Source organism: Marmota monax, unplaced genomic scaffold (genome assembly GCF_021218885.2).
Source record: "Marmota monax isolate L192 unplaced genomic scaffold, Marmota_monax_Labrador192_F-V1.1 WCK01_AAM20220418_F8-fsc00311, whole genome shotgun sequence".
Classification (NCBI taxonomy): Eukaryota; Metazoa; Chordata; class Mammalia; order Rodentia; family Sciuridae; genus Marmota; species Marmota monax.
This window is the reverse complement of record NW_026694601.1, coordinates 845941-870183: the sequence shown is the minus strand read 5'-3', so window position 1 is coordinate 870183 and position 24243 is coordinate 845941. Positions and strand designations below refer to the sequence as shown.

Genomic DNA, 24243 nt, shown 5'->3' with positions numbered 1-24243 from the left:
TATTTGTCCCACGACCTTGCCAGCATTTGGTGTTGTCAGTGTTTGAGACTTTAGCCATTCTAATTGATGTGTAGTGATGTCTCACTGTGGTTTTAATTATTAAAATCTCCATGATGATATGGAGTAGCTTTTCACGTGCTCTTCTTCCATCTGTATCTTTCTTTCTTCATGTGGTATTAGAGATTGAACCCAGGTGTACTCTACCACTGAACTGCATTTCCAGACCTTTTTACTTCTATTTTATTTTTTGAGACAGGGTCTTGCTCAGTCAGGCTGGCCTCAAACTTGTGATCCTCCTGCTGCAGTCACTGAAATTACAGGCGTGCACTTGGTGCACTGCACCCAACTATCTATCTCTTTTGATGAGTTGTCTGTTCAAATCTTTTGCCCATTTTTAGTCAGGTTGTTTGTTTTTGTAGTGTTGAGTTTTAGGAGTTCTTTACACATTTTGAATATCAGTCCTTTGTAACATATGTCATTTGCAAAATGTTCTCCCAATCTGTAGCCTGTTTTCTCATTCTTTTGACACTACTATAGTTTATTTTTTCACACACACATTTTTAAAAAAATATTCTTTTAGTTGTAGATGGACACAGTATCTTTATTTTTATGTGATGCTGAGGATCGAACCCAATGCTTCTCATGTGCAAAGTAAGTGCTCTACCACTGAGCATTAGCCCCAGCCCTCACCCACACATTTTTTTGATTGTTTGCTATGATAGATAAGGATTTAACTCCTAACCTTACACCTTTTCTCAATGTCATAATATTGTCACTGTTTTTAGTTCCTGTCTTGGTTATTACTTTTATTTAACTTTATTTAAATAGTTTTTTACTTATATATGGACACAATGCCTCTATTTATTTTTATGTGGTGCTGTGGTTCGAACCTAGTGCCCCACACGTGCTAGGCAAGCGCTCTACCACTGAGCTAGAACTCCAGCCCTATTGCTTTTATTTTAATAATGCATTTCATCTTTATTATTTTGTCAATTGTGTATAGTATCTTTGGCTCTCCATTTGTAAAGGCAGAGGAAGATATTATTACTAGTATCCTCTCTACCTTGTCTTATACCTCTCAGTTTCTTTCCTCTGTAACTTTTTTGTCTTTAAATATGATAATATTCAAACGTTCTAGAAAATGGTCTCGCTTGCTCAGCATACTGGTCAATTTAAGTAGTATCCACATTATTGTGACTACATATGTATTCTTCCCTGCAAAGTGAGGTCATTGTTTTGCTACCTGTCATATGAAGCTTCTTGTTTTTCCACTTTTTTTTTTTTTTCTAGCTTTAGGTAAAATATCTTTATTTTATTTTTATGTGGTGCTAAGGATCGAACCCAGTGCCTCATGCATGCCAAGCGAGCGCGCTACTACTTGAGCCATATTCCCAGCCCCATTTTTCCACTTTTTAAAATTTATTTCCTCATTGTTTTTCATAGTCTTCATCAAGGCAGATATTCTGTCAAAGAAATTTCCCTTCTGTGGCACTTTGTCCTCTTGAACCGGTCTAGACTTTTTTCTCAAATTTGTTTCTGGGTATCATCTTTAGACTTCCCTTGACTGGTTTCCTGTAATGGAGCCACTGCTTCCTAGATCACTTTTTCTCTTCCTCATTGGTTTAGTCCCTTGTTTTACTGGTGCACACACTCAAATAACTTCCTTAGAGTGGGTATTGACACTTTAGTTTTCTGAGTCTTCACATGCTTTAATGTGTATTTTTAAATGATATTGATATTTTTATTTTTATTTATTTTTTGCGGTGCTGGGGATTCAACCCAGGGCCTCAAGCATGCAAGGCAAGCACTCCACCACTGAACTATATACCTGACTTTTAACATGTATTTTTAACTTTTGTGATTGGTTTATATTTCAGTTGGATATAGAATTCTAGGCTGAAATAATCTTTTCCTCTGAACTTTGAAGGCATTTACTTGATTGCTTTCTAGAATTCAGTATTGCAAATGCACAGTGATGGTTCATTTTATACTCTGTCCACATGCCTTCCCCAAATTTTTAGGCGTTTTTGGTATTCTAAAGCTTCATTAAAAATATATCTTCATGTAGTACTTTTTTTTTTTCTTTTTCTCATCAATTTTGCTTGACATGAGTTTTGGAAACATGTTCTTTATCTTTGGAGAATTCTCTTCCTCTTTGATAAATTCTTCCATTTGGTTTCCGCCAGTCAGTATTTCTGAAACTTCTGTTAACTGGTTATTTGATCTCCTGGATATAGTTTAAGATGTTTTTATGATAGTTCAGTTATGCTTATCAAGTGTGTCCCTTAACTTTCAAATTTGTTGCTGAGAAGAGAGGTCTCTGGAAAAGTTAATTGGGAGTCTTCAGTTAAGTTCATGAGATTAAGTATTTAAGATCATGAGACTAGGGCTGGGGTTGTGGCTCAGTGGTAGAGTGCTTGCCTAGCACACGTGAGGCACTGGGTTCAAACCTCAGCACCACATAAAAATGAAATAAAGATATTGTGTCTACCTACAACTAAAAAATAACTATTTTTTAAAAAGATCACCAGGAAAATAAAGTAATAAAATAAAAAAGGCCCAGGACTGAGGTCTGAAGAATTCTAGCAAGGAAAACGTAGAGGGAGAAGGAGGAATCAGCAAAGGAGACAGAGGGTGGCCCCTGAGGTAGGAGAAAAGCTAGGAAAGTATGACTCCAAAGGAGTGTTTCAGAGAAGCAGCCTTGTGTATGAAAGTTCCTCAGAAAATTAAAAATAGATCTACCATCTGATCCAACAGTCCCACTTCTGGATGTGTTGGAAAGACACCTGCATACCCATGTTCATTGCAGCACTATTCACAGTAGCCAAGATATAGAAGTAACCAAAGTGTCCCTCAGCAGTTGAATGGAAAAGGAAAATACAGTATACATACACAGTGGAATATTATTCAGCCTTCAAAAGAAAGAAACTCTTTGTACAACAATATGAATGATTCTGGGGATATTACACTGAGTGAAATAAGCCAGGCACAGAAAGACAAATACCACACATGTTTCTCACTTACATGTAGAGTCTAAAAAAGTTGGTTGCATAGAAATAAAGAGTTGAATAGTGGACTGGGACTTGTAAGAAGGGGCTGGAGAAATGTTGGCCAAAGGGTACAGTTACGATGAGTAAGTTCAAAAAATTCACGTACAACATGATCACCCTAGTTAATAACAATATGTTGGATACATTAAAAATCGCTAGGAGAGGGACTGAGGTTGTGGCTCAATAGTTGAGTGCTCGCCTAGCACATGTGAGGCACTGGGTTCGATCCCCAGCACCACATAAAAAATTAATTAATTAATTAATTAAAGGTATTGTGTCCAACTACAACTAAAAAATAAAATATTTTTTTTAAAATAGCTAGGAGACGAGATTTTAAGTGTTTCACCACAAAAATTAGTAAGTATATGAGGGAATACATGTACTCGACATAGCCATTTCCTAATGCTGCAGTGAATTCAGGAGTACAGATATCTCTTGGACATAACAGATTTCATTTCTTTTGCATATATACCCAGAAGTAGGATTGCTGGATCACATGCTAATTTTTTTTGGAGGAAATTCCATACTGTTCTCCAACAATGTGCAAAGGGTTCCGTTTTCTCCATGTCTTTGCCAGCACTCATCTTTCATCTTTTTTTTATAATAGCCATTCTAACAGATGGGAGGTGATACCACATTGTGGTTTTAGTTTGCATTTCCTTGTGTATTAGTGAATTTCTACATACTGTTTAGTTACCCCATTTTTTAAAATCTACTGCATAAATATAACTAAAAAGGAAACAGAAAATTACTTACAGAGCAACCAGCTTAATACTCAACTGTTCTCAATATTCTATGTTCCCTTCTAGTTCGTGTGTCTATGAATATTTAGTTTTATATACTTGTGATCAATCACAGCATAATATTGTTTTCACTGGCATTTAAAAATATTATGTTAAATATATTTCTTTTTTTGTATAGGTCTTCCTAGTTAAGAGGTGGAGCTTGCTTTCATTTCAACCTCTTTCAGTTAGCTGGCCAGCTAAGCTCATGAATGGGAATAAGTGGGGGAATGGGAAGAGAATAAAGGACATAAAGGTGCTGACTGAGCCCGCCACAGTTCCATCTGCCCATTCCTCTTGACACCCTGCTGTCACCTTGCAAGGATGTATTTTGTAAGGTAGCATGGCCAGTGTCAGGGGTTTAGAATACATTGTTTAGCAATGAGTCTTAACTCACAGTAAAGATGTTTTCCCTGGACTTATGGTGAGACTATGTCCTGATAAACTCATTCTAAGTTGAAAATAGGCTAAGTTGAAAATGCATTTAACTCACCAAACCCACCAAGATAATAAAGCCTAACAGTTTTACTAGCCTAGCCAACCTGAAACATGCTGAGAACACTTACATTAGAATAAAGCTAGGCAAAATCATCTAACACAAAGACTATTTTATAGTAAAGTGTTGAATATCACTAATTTATTGAATTCTTTACTAAAAGTGAAAAACAACTTTTTTTCTGAATGGTTGTATGGATATACTTTCACATCAACATGAGTTGAACCTTCTTTAGTTGGGGATGTCTGTACTTGAAGGAGACTCCACTGGCAGGTGTCTTTCAGGGGCTTACATCATTGCCACTTTACTTCTTCCCTTGAGTACCCTGAGGAAGTAAGTTGGACTGGAGAGTAGGCACTTATGGAAGGTGTGAGAGGCCACTAACCAGCCCAGGTTTAGTCTGATGTGTCTGTGATGCATTTTAGCAGCTCTCTTTAAATGTTCCCTCTGTTTCTAAAGTGATGTGCACACAGAAGAGAGAACCTTAAAGAACAGATACAGATGTAGTTTTAAAAAAGAAAAAAGAGGGCTGAGGCTGGAGCTCAGTGGCAGAGTGCTTGCCTGGCATGTGTGAGGCACTGGGTTCGATCCTTAGCACCACATAAAAATAAACAAAATATAGGCATTCTGTTTTAAAAACTACAAAAAATATATATATTAAAAAAAAAAGAATAGATGTAATGAAAAATACAACTGGATTGTATATTTCATAATGCGCTAGATGTAGTTCATAAATAAACTTTGGTTTGCTATTTGAAAAAAAATTGAATAGTTAGGTACATTTTTTAGAAGAACCAGATAAGATTTAGAACCAAAAGGAAAGAATTAATTAAATTAATTATAGAAATTAATAGCTAGAAATAATTTGTTCTGTTGTTCTGTTGGAGTTCTCTCCATCTTCAGAACCAAAAAAATGATTGAAGGTAGAAAGAAGAAAGGAAGGGAGAGGAGAAAGAAGCGGGGAGGGAGGAAAGAAGAAAGGAGAGCCTGAATCTAGTGGTATTTTAGGAATGGCAGATGCTGCTGTGATAATGAGTCCCTGACTTGCATGTATGCCTGTTGGGCCATAGTTACGGTGAAACTTTTGTTATCTTGCAGTGTTTATCATAGTCCTTGCTAGGATGACTTCATTCTAGAGAACTGCTGTTACTAAAATATTTCATTGCTTAGTGGTTTTAATCTTCATTTTATAAGAAAAGTTAAATAGATCTTTTCTTCATTGAGTAATTCAGTATGATGCAAGTGAGGCATCTAGATACCTAAAAGTATCAAAAATCTATGGTGGTACTCAGTCTCTGTCCCAGGAGCTTAGTTTGAAACAGTTACCTTAAAAATCATAGATTCTGTACATTAATATGACAGCTTGGCCTTTATTATATCAAAGTTTCGAAAGGACTTAGTGGTAGGTGCTTAGCAAGGTATGCTACCCGCCTGTACATCATCACTTCCGAGTCAGGTGTTTAGATTGGTGGCTGTTCCTTTTCCCTAGCAATCTGGGTAGTGGGTTGGAGCATCTGGGTCAGGCTGGGTTCTAAATCTGCTGACTGTCTAGAGAGGGGGGCATTCTCCTACACCTGCTTTCTATTCTGAAGACACCTGGAGATTGGTGATCACTTCTGGGATCCTTTGTTAGCAGGATTGCAGCAGTTCAGCCTTGATGGTCTTTGCATGTGTTAAATAGGTCAAGAGTTTTCATTTCCCCTTCACTTCTGATATTAGTCTTCAATTCCAGAGCACAAACAAGAATGGTTTCTGGGTTTTTACCCCTAGAATATTTTTTATGTGTCTGTGATACAATATAGATGAAAATAAAGAAATAATTCTTTATATCTTATATTTCCCATTATAAATATACTAAATTCTGTATCATTTCAATGTCATATAAATCCCTTTAATATTTATAACTATTCCATAGATATTCATAATACATCCTTATCCCATTCATTCTTATTTCTCTGTGACTACAAATAGCATACCATTTCCAGTGGTGTTAAAATTGATACATCATTGGTCTGATCAGTTTCTGCTTAGTATCATTGTGTCTTCTAATTACTACCCCTCCCCTCTAATACTAAGATTAAACTCACTGATTTCTTAATCAGAGTTGTGCTCAGTCAAATATGTTAATGATACCCTCTGCAAGTTTTTATTGAGAAATGCTCAATAAACTTGTATTTTGTCAAATGGCTATTGTTTATTTGCCAACATTGTATCAGTTTATATGTATTAAATTGCAAGTTAAAGAAAAACTGTTCCATAGTGACTTATATGAAGCATATGCATTGGCTGGTGTAGCTGAAAGACCAGCAACAGGGCATCTGTATTGTTTGCAGCTCAATAATGCCAATAAAAATTTGGCTTCCTTCTTTCTATCTTGCTGTCTGCAATCCCACTTTCCTCTTACAAGGGCAAGGTGGTTGCGAGCCATTCCATACTCATGTGCTTTCTTACTGATATCCAGTGATGTTTGACAGCCTGCCCTGAAAACCTTTCTTGTGCCCATTGATATTAATATGCTGTGTGCCCCTGCTTTGTGCCAGCAACTGTAGCTGGCGATGGGATTGTCTGAGTAGCTCAGACTGAGAGTCAGCTTTCCCAAGTAGGTAGGGCTGTGGGAGGAGATACAGAAACCCCAACAGGAAGTGGGTAACAGGAGGAAATGGTTGAAAGGTCATAGCCACATCACGAAAGGTGATAGCCACATCATTCACTATGCCACGTGTTTGGATGTCATTCCATTATAAAAGTTCTTGCTTTTTTGGTGTTTTTCTTAATTTATTTTTCCTTCTGTTTTTAGGGGCTGTTTCAACAACCAAACGGACAGGCATCCCAGCTCCCCGAGAACTCTCAGTAACTGTCTCAAGAGAGAGGTCTGTGCCACGTGGTCCCTCCAACCCAAGGAAATCTGGGTCCAGTCCAACTTCCTCCTGTACCCCGACCCCTACCAAGCACCTGAGGACCACTTCAGCAAAATCCAAGCAAGAGAATGAAGGTGGAGAAAAAGCTGTTCTTGAGTCTCAAGTTCGGGAACTTCTGGCAGAAGCCAAAGCCAAAGACAGTGAAATCAACAGGCTTCGAAGTGAACTAAAGAAATGTAAGGAGAGAAGGGCCCTGAGCACTGAGGGGACTGATGCTTCAGACCCAAGTGTTGATGGGATATCAGCCCCACCAGGTGACACAGAACCTTTATTAAGAGCCCTTGAGGAGAAGAACAAAATCTTTCAGAAAGAGCTTGCTGACCTAGAGGAAGAAAATAGGGCCTTGAAGGAGAAACTGACTTACCTCGAGCAGTCACCAAATTCTGAAGGAGTAGCAAGTCACATTGGTGACAGCAGCTGCCCAACATCCATAACTCAAGAGTCAAGCTTTGGAAGTCCAACTGGAAATGAGCTGTCAAGTGAAATTGAAGAGTATAAAAAAAACACACATGGAAATACATTGCGGACATCAGGGTCCTCAAGCAGCGATGTTACCAAAGCTTCCTTGTCACCAGATGCCTCTGATTTTGAGCACATCACTGCAGATACCCCGTCTCGGCCCTTGTCCTCCACTAGTAACCCTTTTAAGAGCTCCAAGTGTTCCCCTACTGGGAGTTCCCCAAATAACGCCAGCGAGCTGTCCCTGGCTTCCCTCACAGAGAAGATACACAAGATGGAAGAAAATCAGCACAGCACTGCAGAAGAGCTGCAGGCTACTCTGCAAGAGTTATCAGACCAGCAGCAAATGGTGCAGGAACTGACAGCTGAGAACGAGAAACTGGTGGATGAGAAGACGATTTTAGAGACATCCTTTCACCAGCATCGAGAAAGGGCAGAGCAGCTAAGTCAAGAAAATGAGAAACTGATAAACCTTTTACAAGAGCGAGTGAAGAATGAAGAGCCCAATGCCCAAGGAGGAAAAATCCTGGAGCTGGAGCAGAAGTGCACAGATATTCTGGAGAAGAGCCGCTTTGAAAGAGAGAAGTTGCTCAATATTCAGCAGCAGTTGACCTGTAGCTTACGGAAGGTTGAGGAGGAAAACCAAGGAGCTTTAGACATGATTAAGCACCTAAAGGAAGAAAATGAAAAACTTAATGGGTTTCTAGAACTAGAGCGGTGTAATAATAGTGTGATGGCCAAAACTTTGGAAGAATGTAGAGTTACCTTGGAAGGCTTGAAGACAGAGAATGGGTCCTTGAAGTCTCATTTGGAGGGAGAAAAGCAAAAAACTATGGAGACCAGTAGTACCCTGGGGCAGACAGCAGAGAACTGTAAAGTCCAGGAAATGTTGGAAGTGGCTCGAGCTGAAAAAGATCAACTGGAACTGTCTTGCACAGAGCTCAGACAAGAATTGCTAAAGGCAAATGGTGAAATTAAACATGTTTCAAGCCTGCTAGCCAAGGTAAGAATAGGTGTCTCTTACCTGGTATTTGTTCATCCTTACTAACATTTCTCTCCTTGACCTTAAAGTTGCAAAGAGAATCATTTGTTCTGTTACTTTCATTCATGAACCTAGCATTCTAAATGCTTGAATATCTGTGATTCCAGATGGACTGGTATTGAGATTCAAAAGGAAATACCCAAATTTCTGACTACAGGCAGTTGAAAGTATAATGGGGATATAGTAAATCACATCAAATGGTAGGATATATTGATAAAGAATTTCATAGGGCTGGGGAATACAGTTCAATGGTAGATGCTTGCCTAGCATGCATGAGGCCCTGGTTTCCATCGCATACCGAAGAAAAAAAAATTTCTGCTGAAGCTGCAGTCTAGTGCAGAGGAGGGACACGAGAATAATATGGGAGGGGGGCAGGGCAGGAGTAGTGCAGAAGTAGTACTTCCTGGAAAAGTGACAGCTAAGCTGAGGCTTGACGATTGAGTTATCTAAGTCTATCATCATGAGTTTAGCTATTAGTAACAGTTAAAATTGTCCCCAATTTTCCCAGCAAGAAATAATACAGCCACGGGCTGGGGTTGTGGCTCAGTGGTAGAATGCTCGCCTAGTATGGGTGAGGCACTGGGTTCAATCCTCAGCACCACATAAACATAAATAAATAAAAATAAAGGCATTGTGTTCACCTACAACTAAAAAAAATATTTAAAAAATAATACAACCACTATTTTAATATTTTCTGTCAAATATATGTATGCATATATCTTCATGAATTAAAAAAAAATTAAGGGCTGGGGGTATAGGTCAATGATAGAGTGCATGAGACCCTGGGCTTTCATCTTCAGCACTGTAGAAAATAACATTTAGAACCATCCTGTACATGTTATTAACTTTTCTTTGTTGCATTTAACATTTTCTGAGCATATTCTCCCCATCAATTATTCTTTTAGGTATTATTTTAAATATGATAGTACTTTATTATATAACTATCTTATATTCACTAGTCCTGTGTTATTAAACATATGTGTTTTATTGGATATTTATGTTTTTTTTCTGGTCTTTCACTAGTGTAAATATATTTTTTGTCTCTCTCTGATTATTTCTTCAGGAAAAATTCCTAGACGTTGACTTAGTGAGTCAGAGAGTATAAACATTTTAAAGACTTTCAACACATTCAGCCAGATTGCCCTCCAGAAATATTATGCCAATTTGTTCCCACGAGCAGTTCATGAGAGCACTTGTTTCCCTGAGCCCTTGCCAACACTTGGTATTAAATTATGTCATTCAAATCTGTTAATCATTTCCTTTAAAAATATTTTATTTTTACCTTTTTAATTTAGAAAGATCTTCTCTAGCCCAAGATCAAATAAATGATCACTTCATTCATTTTCAAGTGACCTTTTGATTGTTCTGGAATTTTCTTATGTGATGCAAGATTGATAATAATTGTAGGATAGTCTGCCTACTCCACAGGGTAGGTGCAGAGAGATGACTTCCTGTTTCTGTCTTCATCAAGCTCTTGGGTCTGTGAATTAAGGGTCTGCTGGGGAGCGAGGGTAAAAAGCTTTTTCACTTTATGTGGGGGTTTATCACTGTTTCAAGCAGCAATTTGTGCTGTAAGCTCTTAGGCAGACTTTTCTGCATCGCTTCATCTGTCTTGAGACTTGTTAGTCGCATCCTGATTCTGTAGTTCGACATTCTGATGGTCCTAGTAGTATGTTGTGTTAGGAGTTTTTACCATTGTCTATGTTTTAAATTCATAAGTATTTTATTGAAAACTCAGGATTAGAATTAGAGGTTACTAGCCAGGTACTCATTTAATTGAAGCTTTGCATTGTCACCCAATAGAATATTTATCTATTTTGCTTAAAGATCACTGAGTACTCTTTTACAAAATGTTTAGTCTCCCAAAGGACTTTTTTTTTTTTTTGTAGTTGTAGATGGACAGAATGCCTTTATTTATTTGTTTATTTTTGTGTGGTACTGAGGATTGAACCCAGTGCCACTGAGCTACATCCCTAGCCCCCCACCAAGGACTTTTTGTGTGTGTTTGTGTGTGCTGCTGGAGGTTAAACCCAGGGCCTTGTGCATGTGAGGCAAGCACTCTACCAATTGAGCTATATCCCCAGCCCTCAAAGAGCATTTTTCAAGTCCTCTCTTAGTCCTTCATTGTTCTCTTTGGTATTTTGATTGGTATCTCACTAAATATATGTATCAGTAAGAAATAATTTGGCATCTTAAAAATAGCTTACTTCTTATCATAAAGTATTTATTATAGGAGATTTAGAAAATATAGAAAAGTATGAAAAGTGACCTTTATAACCTCTAATAATCTAAATATGGGGCTGGGGTTGTAGCTCAGTGGTAGAGTAATTGCCTGGCAAGTGTGAGGCATTGGGTTCAATCCTCAGAACCACATAAAAATAAGTAAATAAAAATAAAGGTATTGTGTCCATTTACAACTAAAATAAATAAATAACCTTTAATATCACATCTTGAAGAAAAAAACTATCAACATTTTTTGTGTGTCCTTTAAAGTTTGTTTATGCATACAAACCTGTATTGACAGAGTTTTATTTAATCTTTCTGCCAAAAAGAATAGAGTATGTCTTTCATGACTACAATGACCCCCATTAGATTTATAAAATCTATTTCTGATTTATGCATTTCTTTTATCATTTAAAATTCTTTTATATCGCTTTTTATACATTGTTTGTTTTCTTCCTAGCTTCTTAAGTAAAATTTTTCATTTAACTTTGTTCTTTCTTTGAAGTCATGAATTTTTTGCTTTCATGTGGTTTTGGCTAAATAATGACAATAAAATGTAAAGTTTTCTAGTATAAACTTAATATGATATGGAGGAAAAGGCAAGTATTTGCATTCTCTGTAGAATATAAGGCCCAAGATATATATTAAATATCAAGCTATTATAAATATTATAAAATCAAACTGTTATTGATATATTCCATATCTTATTTCTGGCTTACTAAAGTTATCAAATTCTAATGGAAGATGAAAAAGATTTTAGCCAGTGTTTAGGTGAAAGTCTGAGGTAAAAGATGAGATATGATGCCACAAAAGGTTTCTTTATACCTATCAAGACCTCAGGTCTATGATTTTGCACTGTTGTTTGCAAAGACATTGATTTGTAATGGCAGTGAATCTGTAACTTAATCTTCCTGCTGTTTTATATTAACATAGAAAAAGTATAATCCATACCTATGGAAGAGACCATCTCTGTTTTCTGTTGCTTTAACAGAACATCTGAGACTAGGTAATTTATAAAGAAAACAGCTTTATTTTGGCTCTTGGTTCTAGAGGCCGGAAAATCTAAAACCAGGTGGTCAAATCTTGTGTGGGCCATGTTACGCTTCAACTTACGGTGGAAAATTGGAAGGAGAAGCTCTGCATTCGGAAGATGGACCATGTGTGAGAGAGTGAGGGGAGATGTCAGGCTTACTTGATAACAATCTCCTGTCAAGGTCACCAGTCTAGTTTCAGGAGCATGAGAGTTCCCATGAGACTGCATTCATCCATTTATAGGGGTAGAGCCCCCCAAACTTAATCACCTCTTAGAGGCCCCACCTCCCAATTCCACTACATTGGGAATCAAATTTCATTGTGAGTTTTGGTGGGGACATATTATATCCAAACCATAGTAGCTTATTGTATCCCCACTGTAGAATATCAGGTAATCCATTGGCAATTGTGAATTCAAATGATGTTGCTTAAGCGACTCATGCCTTAAGGATAATAGGAACAGTTTTAGCATAGAATTAAAGATCTAAGTGTTAGACTGGGTCTTCCTGACTTGCCCAGTGACAAGTCTTATGACCTCAGGCAGGCCTCTTTCCATCCACAGTGTTGAGCCAGAAGTATGATGGTGGGTGTATTCTGGTTTTGTGCCAAAAATAAAGCATTTAACATTTCATCATTAATTATTTTTGTTGTAGACATTTGGTACATAACCTATATTATGTTATTGTAAGTGTTTTGCTAAGTCGTGTCTGATTTTTAAATAAAGGATAGGGGTTAAATTCTTTCTGTATCTACTGACATCTATTTTTGTGCCATCACATTGCTTTTTTCTCCTTTATTTTGTTACAGAGGTGAATTACAATAACAGATTCTCTAAGGTAGTTAGTCCTATGTTAAGTCATCTTGGCATTCCTGGAGTGAATCCTAATTCTTCAGTGCTCATCATTTCACTTGACATTTTTGCCCAGAATCTTCACATATGATGACTTTAAGCAGTTGTCAGAGTGGACTCTTCTATTTATCACTAAGCAGACTGTTTGGTCATCAGTACTTTATCCCTTGAGCATCATATTCATCCACTCTAATACTTGGCAGAAGAAGTAGATCCGATTAAAAGAATAAAGTTGTGTATTTACAAAGGGGAAAAGCAATATCAACCCACCCTACAATCTAATAGTTAACAGATTTACCTCACCTGATAGAGTTAATAGAGTTAGTGAATCTATAAGAGTTTCAATTCAAATATGTTACTTAATGACTCAAAAGAATTTCTGAAAGTCTTCAAATGTACTTCTTTTTGGATAGTATATAGTACTTTTCCTTGTGAAATAAATAGAAAGTTAGTAGAATTTTTATAATAACTATGTTTTTGTTTCATAGGATTTTTCTTCCTTGTATTTATTTGTCTTAGCAGTTCACTAATAATATCTCCATTCTTTTTTTTTTTTTTTTTTTTTTTTTTGTGGTGCTGGGGATTGAACCCAGGGATTTATACGTGCAAGGCAAGCACTCTACCAACTCGCCATATCCCCAACCCCAATATCTCCATTCTTTTCATTTTCTCTGGTAGATTCCCTATACATTTTTCTGGCAGCTTATGTAAGACACTTCTGTATAATTTTGAAAAAGGGTGTGATGTCTACAGGACCCCAAAGCCTCAGCTTCCTGTGAGGCATTTAGGTACCCAGGTAGCCCCTGTAGCCGGATAACAGCTTGTAGTTGCTTAGGGTTATTTTTTTTTCCCCAGCCCTTGACAACCCAGCTTTAAGTTTATTTTATTTATTTATTTGAAACAGGGTCTCAGAGTGTTTCCCAGGCTGCCTTCAAATTCCTGGGACCAAGGAATCCTTGTATTTCAACCCCCTGAGTAGCCAGAAATACAAGCATATACCATATGCCACTGTGCCAGGTTTAAATTTTTTGACTTTCACCTTTTTCAATTGTTCGGGATCTTGATTTTACAATAGACTTTCTTGACTAGGCTTGAAACTTAGAAATTTTAAAAGAAAAATACTGAGGCCTTAAAGCTTATAGTTGGTATACTTAGAAACTAGCTTTTTCTTCAGAAACTCATGGTTCTCCTCCAAGGAAGTAAGACGATTATAAATAACCACTCACTGTGGGTGGTCAGGGGAGCCCAGTAGAGTTAAAGTGATCAGTGTGCAACCAAGGTTGGTTCTGAGGCCAAACTGATTAGAGCAACCTCTGGGCAAAGATTGCAAAACTGGAATTTGAGAGAAAGATATAATGAGTGAATAATCCTATGGCCATGACTTCAGAATAGAATGTCTTAAGGACTTAAGAGATCTTAAAACCTTAAGTAATCAGGTGGTCCAATAGAATCCCCAGGTGATGCCTTGGACAACGTAAAACAGAAAACTCCAGTGTCTATGATGTATGCCAGTTGACGTACTCGCTGCTTCCATTCTCTGAGGTCAGAATTCAGGCAGTTGCTAGCAGTGGTTCCCGGGCTCCATAATTCCAGGGCTATGGGCTGGTAGCTCTTGACCCTCCTGCCAAGGGTACAGGGTAGCTCAGCTTCCTTGGGCCTTTTTAACCACATGTTGTGGTTCCAGGCAGAAAAAGTCTCCTCAGACCTCTCAGTTCTATGAGTAGAACCTGGTTCCTGGGAAGCTTCCCCCAATTTCTTTCTCTTTATGTCTGATTGGTCAAAATAGTACCATATTTGTGGGCTGGGGATATAGCTCAGTTGGTAGAGTGCCTGCCTTGCATGCACAAGGCCCTAGTTCAATCCCCAGCACTACCACCGCAAAAAAAAAAAAAAAAAAAAAAAAAACCCAAAACCATATTTGCATCCCAGCCCACCTCTTTTGAAATAAGTTCATAACCTGATTCTTAAACAAAATTGAGGTTCCCATAGAAAGAAAAAAGGGGGGGGTTATGGGCACTGTTTGACAGCCTCCCCACAGGACTCCATATCTTTACTTTTTTCCACAAAGCACTCATGGTAACCTAATCATGTAAGTCCTTCAACGGCTTCCCATTTCATCAAACACTTCATGGATGCCCAGAGCCCAGCAGCTTGGCATCCCTATACTCTAGCCTCAGCCTCACTGTTTCCCTCCTTGCCCAGAACCAGCTAGATTGAGTCCTTGCCTGCCTCTGGGTGTTTGTATAGTGCTCTCTCTGTCTCTCTTGCCTGGTGTTTTCTGCAGCTTTCAGTCTTAGCTATGGGGACACTTCTTCAAAGAGGCCTTCAGCTCCGATGGATCATTAACTCATGAACTCTCATGGCTTCTTTCAATAAATGATATTGTTCTAGATCAACCAGGATCTCTGTGTGAAAGCCTTTGCCCTTCATAGCACCTCAGGATGTTCTTGGAAGTATTGGCGAATCTGTTGTGTAGCGTTCAGGGGAAATTTGGAGAATATTCGTTTCTCCTGCCTGAATGATGGACTGGTGACGGGTTAAGGTTACTTACCCAAAGTCATGGAGATTTCATTCCTCTTCAATTGAGACATAATTTACCCCATTTTCTGGCCACAAAACATCAACGAGGAGAAAGGCAAGTGAGGAAGTTCTGTAAACAGCCTGCTGCAGCTGTCCTGTGGAAGCCTGGAGGAGGTAGACTCAAAGGAGGCACCTCAGGGTAGCAACATGAGGAGAGGCCTGCAGGGAAATTTGCCAAAGGCCCCCTCCTGCCTGGCTGTGCACTAGGAGCTGAAGCTCACAAAGATTAAATTACACAGCTAGAATGCCCATGTGTCCCTTATTATGTGAGATATAACAGCGACATGGCCCCAAACACAGTAGTCACATGATGGGGGTATATACCAGGTTCTTCCCAGCAGATCGATCTCTGAAACTCAGAAGAGAAGGGTTGAAGCTGAACTTTGGTGGAGAAGAAATACGGCCTTGTGGGGGATCGGAACACAGAACACTTGTGGCTCTGCCTCCTACACCTACTGTGGTTCTCACTGCCGACCTACATGGGCTGCCCCTTTTCTGAGTTTCCTTGCCAGAATTTCATCCCCTGTGACAAATTCATTTTTCTTCTTAGACATGTTAGTTCTTTTAATGAGATGAGGCCCGAGCACTATTCTTGTCCTTGAATGTGACCTCAGGACTCTTTGAGAGCCCTAGAGTTGCCCCAACATCTCCCTCCTATGTACATTCTTGGGCAGCACTTTTATGGGGCACTGCTACTGCCGATGGCATCCCCAGCACACAGCCCCTGCTTCTTCAGCTTGCCTGTGAGTTCCCAAAGGTAAAATTCAGATTTTTATTCTACATCTTTGAGTTTTCCATCAGTCTTTTCCATTACAGAAGTGTAAATACATAGCATATTCTCTTCTCCCTTGGCAGAATAGCATTGCAAAAAGGAAAGAAAGATTTAAACTTAGGTCAGTAAGAATGCAATATAGTTATCAGTATCAGCAGTACCTGTTCACAATGTGGCCAAGAATGAAGCAAAAGTTGTTTTATAGTAGCCAAGCTAGATGTCAAAACAAAAACAACAAATACAACACACATCCTTACTCATGGCAGAGTTACTCAAGCTGTCATTCCAGGTTTGTTTACTTTTTATGCTGTATATAATTTTAGCATTGCTGTTTCTTCCACATATTAGGTATTCAGTAAATACTTGTCAGTGAATAAGTGAATGAATGGCAAAGAAATTTACAGTGGAATTAAAAGAGACTGCTATAATTTATCAATATGTTCAAAACAAATTTTATCATATTTTAATAATAATAGCTAGTATTTTAATGCTTTATATGTATTAGGCACTCTTAGAGACTATAATCATCATAACCTTACATAGTAGATACTGTCAATATTAGCCTAATTAATTAATTGATGAAACCAGGATCAAAACTGGGTTTGACTTCAACATGCCTAGATATTTTTTTGTGTGTGGGGGCGGGTACCAGGAGCTGAACTGGTACAGACTGAACTCAGGGGTACTTGACCACTTGTTCACATCCCCAGCCCTATTTTATATTTTATTTAGAGACAGGGTTTCACTGAGTTGCTTAGCACTTTGCTGCTGTTGCTGAGGCTGGCTTTGAATTTGAGATTCTCCCTCCTTAACCTCCTGAGCTGCCTGGATTACAGGCATGCGCCACTGCACCCAGCAACATGTCTGTCTTTAATCACTGATTTATATGGCTTTCTGGTTACTGAAAGCAAAGAGATAGGAAAATATATAAAGCAGACCTAATGACTCTAATACCATGTGGTCTTAGGCCAATGCTGTTTTTCCCCCCACTGAAAAAACAAAGCCTCATTTACTAGAAGAATTTTACTTGATTATAATACAGTGGGAAAGTTTACAGCAAAAACCTGAATCATCAAGAAATGTTTTTGTTTGACTTCTAGTCTGAATCATGAGAAGGGGTAAGAATGAGTTTACCAGGTGAAGTGTTGGGGGTAGGGACTGGGGAATGTCACTAGAAGACAATAACTTAAGTCCTAAGGCCAGAAAGCCTGGCCCTTGAGGAAGTAATGCTCATTTTTTTGTCATTGCTGGAATGCATGGGATGGTCCGTGGAAGTGAACAGGAAGAAATGCCAACCACGTAGATTGAATTTCACCCTCAAGACATAGTAAGTCGGGGCTGGGGATGTGGCTCAAGCGGTGGCGCGCTCGCCTGGCATGCGTGCGTCCCGGGTTCGATCTTCAGCACCACATACAAACAAAGATGTTGTGTCTGCCGAAAACTAAAAAATAAATATTAAAAATTCTCTCTCTCTCTCTCCCCCTCTCTCTCTCCCTCTCTCTCTTTAAAAAAAAAAAAAAAGACATAGTAAGTCTTAGAAGGATTTTTTTAATAGCAGCTTTATTGAGATATAATTCAGAAAATGTACAAGCCAGTAATTTTTAATATATTCTCATGGTTGTATAGCCATTACCACAGTCAATTTTACATCATTTTTATTACACAGTAAGGAAATCTGTATCATGTATTAAAGTCACCGCCGTTTGAGTCAACTTTCGTGTCACTGTGACCAAAATATCTGACAAGAGCAACTTAGAGGAGAAAAAATTTATTGGGGCCTCATAGTTTCACAGGTCAGTCCATAGAGGGCTGACTCCATTGTTCTGGGCCTAAGATGAGGCAGCACATCATGGGGGACATGTGAGGTAGAGAGGAGAGCTGCTCCCTCATGGCAGCTGGAGAGAGGATCCAAAAGGGGCCAGAGAGTAGATGCACCCTTCAAGGGCACACCCTCGGTGACCCACCTCCTCCATCCATACCGCCTGCTTATGGTTACCACCCAGTCCATTCAAACTATTAGATTATGAGAGCTGTAACTTAGTCCTAAATTACAGCCCTCATAATCTAATAGTTTTACCTCTGAATATTCCTGCATTAGCAAGAGCTTTTGAGAGACACATATGCTAACCATAACATGCTTCCCCCATATCACCTTTTCCCTCCCATCCTTTGGCAACCTCTAATCTATTTTGTGACTCTTTGGATCTGCCTCTTCTGAACATTTTATGAAATCATATACTATGTGACTTTTATCTTTTTTTTTTTTTTCACTCAGTGCCGTTCTTTCAAGGTTCACCCACATTGTAGCCTATGTCAGTACTTCATTCTTTTTCATAGCTAATATTCCATTGTATAAATCCATCACATTTTGTTTATCCGTTCAGTTGATGAGAAAGTTGTTTCTACTTTTTTGGTTATTGAAAATACTATTGCTATTAATGTTTGCGTACAGCGTTTTGTATTAATATATTTCATTTCTCTTGGGCATATGCCTAGGAGTGGAATTCCTGATCGTTTAATTCTATATTTAACTTTGTTTTTCCTAAGGGACTTTCGACTACTGAGCCACATCCCCAGCCCTATTTTGTATTTTATTGAGAGACAGGGTCTCGCTGAGTTGCTTAGCTTCTTGCTTTTGCTGAGGCTGGCTTTGAACTTGAGATACTCCTGCCTCAGCCTCCCAAGCTGCTGGGATTACAGGTGTGCGCCACCATGCCTGGCTTGTATTTAAATTTGTAAGGGACTCTCAAACTGTTTTTCAAAGTGGTCACACCATTTTATATTCCCACCAGCAATGTGTTTGGGTTCCACTTTTGCCACATCCTCCTCTCCCTTGTTATTGTCTTTTTGTGTTAGCCGTCTAAGTTTGATATGCACCTCCCCAAAGATGACATTAGTCTTTTCCCCAGTGTCTAATGATACTGAGCATTTTTCATGTGCATACTTAGCAATTATATATCATCTTTGGAGAAACAATTTAAATCCCTCACACATTTTTTTGTCTTACGGTTGAGTTCTAAGAATTCTTTACATATTCTGAATACAATGCTTTATCAGAGATGTAATTTGTAAATATCTTCTCCCATTCTGTGGGTTATCTTTTTACTGTCTTTTAATGTCCTTGAAGGCACACTTTTTTTTGTTTTAATTTTAATTATATGAAGTCCAAGTTATTGTTTTGTTGTGGTTGTGCTTTTGGTTTGAGGAATTTTAAACAAGGGAGTGAGAGAATCCCAGATTCAGAACGATCGCTGGGCTACAGCTGGAGCTCAATGGTGGAGCGCTCGCCTGGCACATGTGAAGCACTGGGCTTGATCCTCCACACCATGTAAAATTAAAGTAAAGGTATTGTGTCCACCTATAACTAAAAAGTATATATTTTAAAAAGGACAAAAGAAAGATTGCTAGCCGGGTGCGGTGGCACACTCCTGTAATCCCAGCAGTTTGGGTTTGATCACGAGTTCAAACCCAGCCTCAGCAAAAGCGAGGCGCTAAGCAACTCAGTGAGACCTTGTCTCTAAATAACATACAAAATAGGGCTGAGGATGTGGCTCAGTGGTCAAGTGCCCCTGAGTTAAATCCCCAGTACCAAAAAAAGAAAAAAGAAAGAAAGATTGCTTTAGCCACAGTTAGGTGAGAAAGAATGGATTGAACAGGGGACAAGATAGAAGGGAGGACAGGATTTGAAAGACATTTGGACATTAGATATTCTAGGAGTTAGGCCCATTAGGGTTTGGTGTCCAATATGATATTGGGGATCCCTGGAAAGAGGCCTTTGGTCCATTCCCCAATCCTCCTCTTGTGTGGTTGCACATGTGGTTGTGCTGTTTCCTGAGAGGGAGCATAGAACCTGGAGCAGCTTGGGGAGGAGTGATGTCTGTTGAACCAAAGAAGGTATTCAGGCCTGCTCATTGAGCTCCTGTCAGCCCCTGCCTGTCTAGCCATAGATGACCCCTCAGCTTTAGGCCAAAGATCTCAAGGCCAGGAGCTACTTCATTTCCTGTACCTAAGGCCTTCCTTAGACCCTTTTGTCCCTTTAGAAGCAGTAAAACTATAAGCAACTAGGATGTTTCCCTAGTTACACATTTTACATTTCTGAGGTTTGTTGAAAAAGAAGTCACTATTGGAATGTGTGGGGGTTGGATCTTTTTTTCTTTTCTTTTCTTTTTTTTTAGTTGTAGGTGGACACAGTGCCTTTTTATTTTATTTATATGGTGCTAAGGATCAAACCCAGAGCCTCACACATGCGAGACAAGTGCTCTACCACTGAGCCCTGCCCTAGCGCCAGCCCCAGTCCCGGGGTTGGATTTTTTAAGAGAGAGAAATTTTTTTTTAATATTAATTTTTTAGTTTTTGGCAGACACAACATCCTTATTTTTTTATTTTTATTTGGTGCTGAGGATCGAACCCAGCGCCCCACGCATGGCAGGTGAGCACGCTACCTGAGCCACATCCCCAGCCCGGGGTTGGGTCTTAATGTCTTTATTTTCTTCCTTCCTAGATGATTTACTTTTTTTTTTTTTTTTTTTTTAGTATTGAAGATCTTTTTATCAAATAGACAGTATAATCAGCAGATTCAGTCAAAAGCCAAGTAAAAGACAAACATGGGCTATGGTGTGGTAGAGCACTTGCCTAGCTTATGTGTGGCCCTGGGTTCCATCCCTGGTACCACAGACAAACAAACGCAACATCCTTACATAAGAAGCAGTACAGAGGGTTTATTTTACAAGCCATGTACCTTGCTATTGGCAACATAACTTATCCACCTTTGCTGGTTTCTAACAGAACTATCTATACAACTTTAATGATATTGGAATTTATTTAGAATTTATTACAATGATATAACTACATCTGCCTATGTCTCTATGTTATTCATACATGACTGAATGATGAAATGATGTATGAAAGGCAGGGTCTGATTTTCAAAAAAGTTCTTTGCTTGAGAACCTATTAAGAATAACCATAGTAGGGCTGGGGTTGTGGCTCAGCGGTAGAGCCTAGCACGTGCAAGGCGCTGGGTTCCATCCTCAGCACCAATAAAAATAAATAAATGAAGTAAAGATATTAAAAAAAAAAAGAAGAACCACAACACTAAAATATTTAAACCATATTTTCGTCTTGCAGGATGCTTTGATTTTGATGTACTGAATTCCTAGTTCCTTATATACTGAAACATTGCTAGGTTAGCTGTAAACCTGTTTCCTTAGTGTATTCTCTTTATTTGAAATTTTCTATTCTTGGGACTAGTTTGTGTAAGATGGGACCTTGGTTCTTAGTTTGACTTCCTTTATATTTCATCTTACCCAACAAAGATAAACAGATGTGCCTTATGGAGGTCTTTATTCACTGTAGTCGATTGATCTAATGGTAAAACTATTTTGACCAGTTACTCATTTCCCCAAGAAGATAATCTAGATGTGTGTATGTGGCACCACAGTGTTCTCTAATATCTGCAGAGGTGGGGGCACCACTCCCCAGGAGCTCTCCAGGACTGTAGCATGCCCTCCTGCCAGGGCTTAACTCTGCTGAGGAGAGCTGCCTTCCACAGGGTAGCCCATACTGTAGCTAACCCCCCAAGAGGACCAAGGTCCAGGCTTTGCTCCCATCTGGAACAGTACTGAGGGGCATCCTCCGTGTGGAGCTCCCCAGGGGATTAACTGAAGTCTTTGTGTGACAACTTCATGGTTCTGCTTCCTTCTTCCACAGCTTGGACACCCCTCTCCCACTCCCAGGCAGTTCTCAATAAACTTCCCGTGTCCACCTCTTCATCTCTACGTGTTTCCAGGGAACCTGACCTGTGATAGAATCTTTTCCCCAAATTCAGTATCTGGCTGAGTCCTGGGAGATAGTCACATTTGCCAAGATTCAGTGGGTCTGGTCTCAGAGCTGCCCTGGCTGTGTGCTCCCAGCACTGCCCTTGGGCTGTGGAGCTACCTCTGCTGCTGCGTGCCTCTGGCAATTTTAGGCCATCAGGAATGGTTTCACTGCCCTCTCCCCAGGAAGTCCTGGTGTTCCTGGGAAATTCCTTTGAATCTACTTGTAGTATAATCTTATAGGACCCATTTCTGAAGAAGTTGATTTTTTTAAATAATGGAATATTCTTTTGTTTTTCCTACTTTATTTTATTTTTTATATGGTACTGAGGATCAAACCCAGTGCCTCACACATATTAGGCAAGGGCTCTACCACTGAGCCACAACCCCAGCCACAAGAAGTTGATTTTCAAAGATGAAAGATGTTTGGAATCCATAGAAGAGATTTCTCTTTTCAAGGGAAAAATCATGTTGCTGGGTGTCTGATAGTGTAATTCCTGATCCAGAGAAGCTAAAATTCAAAGGAGTTTGTGTTGCTGGCCAGCAGAAAAGCCAACACAAAAGGCAGCCTAGAACTCTTAACAGTCATGAAAATAAAAGGTTTGTTCTCAGCTACTTGATACACAGGATTATTCTTTTCAAGTGATTTAATTTCTCCCTCTCTTTGTTAATCTTTGAAATGAATATTAAAACACCATCCTGTTATTTATTGAGTCCCTGTAAGAAGCATTGAGGCTACTTAAGGGCTCTTGGTTTTTACTTTTCTTTAAAACATTTTTATAATAATAATTATTATTATTATATTTGTATAATTATAATTTATTATTAGTAGTAGTAGTAGTAGGTACTGAGGATTGTACCCAGGAACACTTTTTTTTTTTTTTAAACTTTGAGACTGGATCTTACTAAGTTGCTTAGGGCCTCTGTAAGTTAGTAAGTTGCTAAGGCTGGCCTTGAATTTGTGATCCTCCTGCCTCAGCCTCCTGTTCTTTCTTTCTTCCTTTTTTTTTTCCCAATACCTTTCTGGAATACACTGTTAAATTGAGAGAATTACTCCAAAATCAAGAATTGATCAGTGCATTTGAAACAGTAGCTGATTTATATAGATTTACTGACCTGGCAGTCCACACTGTACCCATCGCTATGCTATGTCACCACTCTTTGATGCCCATGATTATGATGAGCCAACACATGAGAAGTAGAGGAACATGGGAGTCTATAAAGGGTCCAGCAGCCTTGGTTGCACTCAGACCTTCCTTGGTGTGCTCAGTCTTTGGGTTCCGTTGCTCAACTGACTCACAGACATACCAGATAATTACATGCATATTTCTAGAACTCAGATAACATTCCTCTGCCTGAGTCTTCCCAACAAAGGCAGCCTGCCCTGCAGAAGACCATGGGCTGCCTCAGCATGCAAGACCCAGAGCTGCCTTCCCTTACTGCTCTCCAGATCCCTTCAGACTTCAGCATTATGTATTTAAAATGTTGTGGCTGCTTCTCCTTGAAATTGTCTTCTGTTTCACAAAATAGCTATTGTTAAGATCATGAGACTTCTGGCTTTTTCAACAAATTGAGATTTTCTTGGTTGAATGGACCTATATTATTATTCACATTGTATACCTAAGCTCATTATAAGATAAAGAGTGGCTCTTATTAAGTGCTTACTATGTACCAGGCACTGTGATAAACTTTCTGAGTACATTACTTCTTGAACCATTCCATTGTTCAGGCAGAGGGATTAAAAAGATAAAAGGTTTGATATGGTAGATTTAAAACCTAGTAGTCCAGCTCCCAGAGTCTGGAGCTGGAACCATTTTAATGAACAACAGCTTTCAAATATTTTGTCCACAAACTGCAGTGATATATTCTACGTCACAGTCCAGAGCCACACATTTTTACAATTGAAATACAAGTTTCACAGAGCAATGCTGACCTTTAGCACAGGTAGTATACTTTGGCTGTGTTGGTTCTCTTATTAGTTTTCTTACTTCTTGTTACCTACCCACTTCCTCCTTCCTTCCATTCTTCCATCCATTCATCCACAGCTTCCCAAGTGAAAAACACTGCAGGATTGCCCTTCACTGTTTGTTCATTCATTCATCAATTTTTTTTTGGGGGGGGGTGTGCTGGGGATTGAACCCAGGGCCTTGTGCATGCAAGGCAAGCACTCTACCAACTGAGCTCTATCCCCCTATTGCTTCCTCTGTGTCTGACCTTCAGGCACAG

General features: G+C 39.0%; 1 protein-coding gene across 10 annotated transcripts in view; it reads left to right on the top strand.

The window, feature by feature from the left end:
* The window catches only part of Specc1 (sperm antigen with calponin homology and coiled-coil domains 1), a 287982-nt gene that overhangs the window by 160694 nt on the left and 103045 nt on the right, over positions 1-24243 (top strand). For all 10 annotated transcript variants that reach the window (XM_058572014.1, XM_058572018.1, XM_058572013.1 and 7 more), the window contains one exon: positions 7126-8708. In XM_058572014.1, coding sequence (XP_058427997.1) covers positions 7126-8708 — 1583 coding nt within the window. The remainder of the gene's footprint in view (positions 1-7125; positions 8709-24243) is intronic.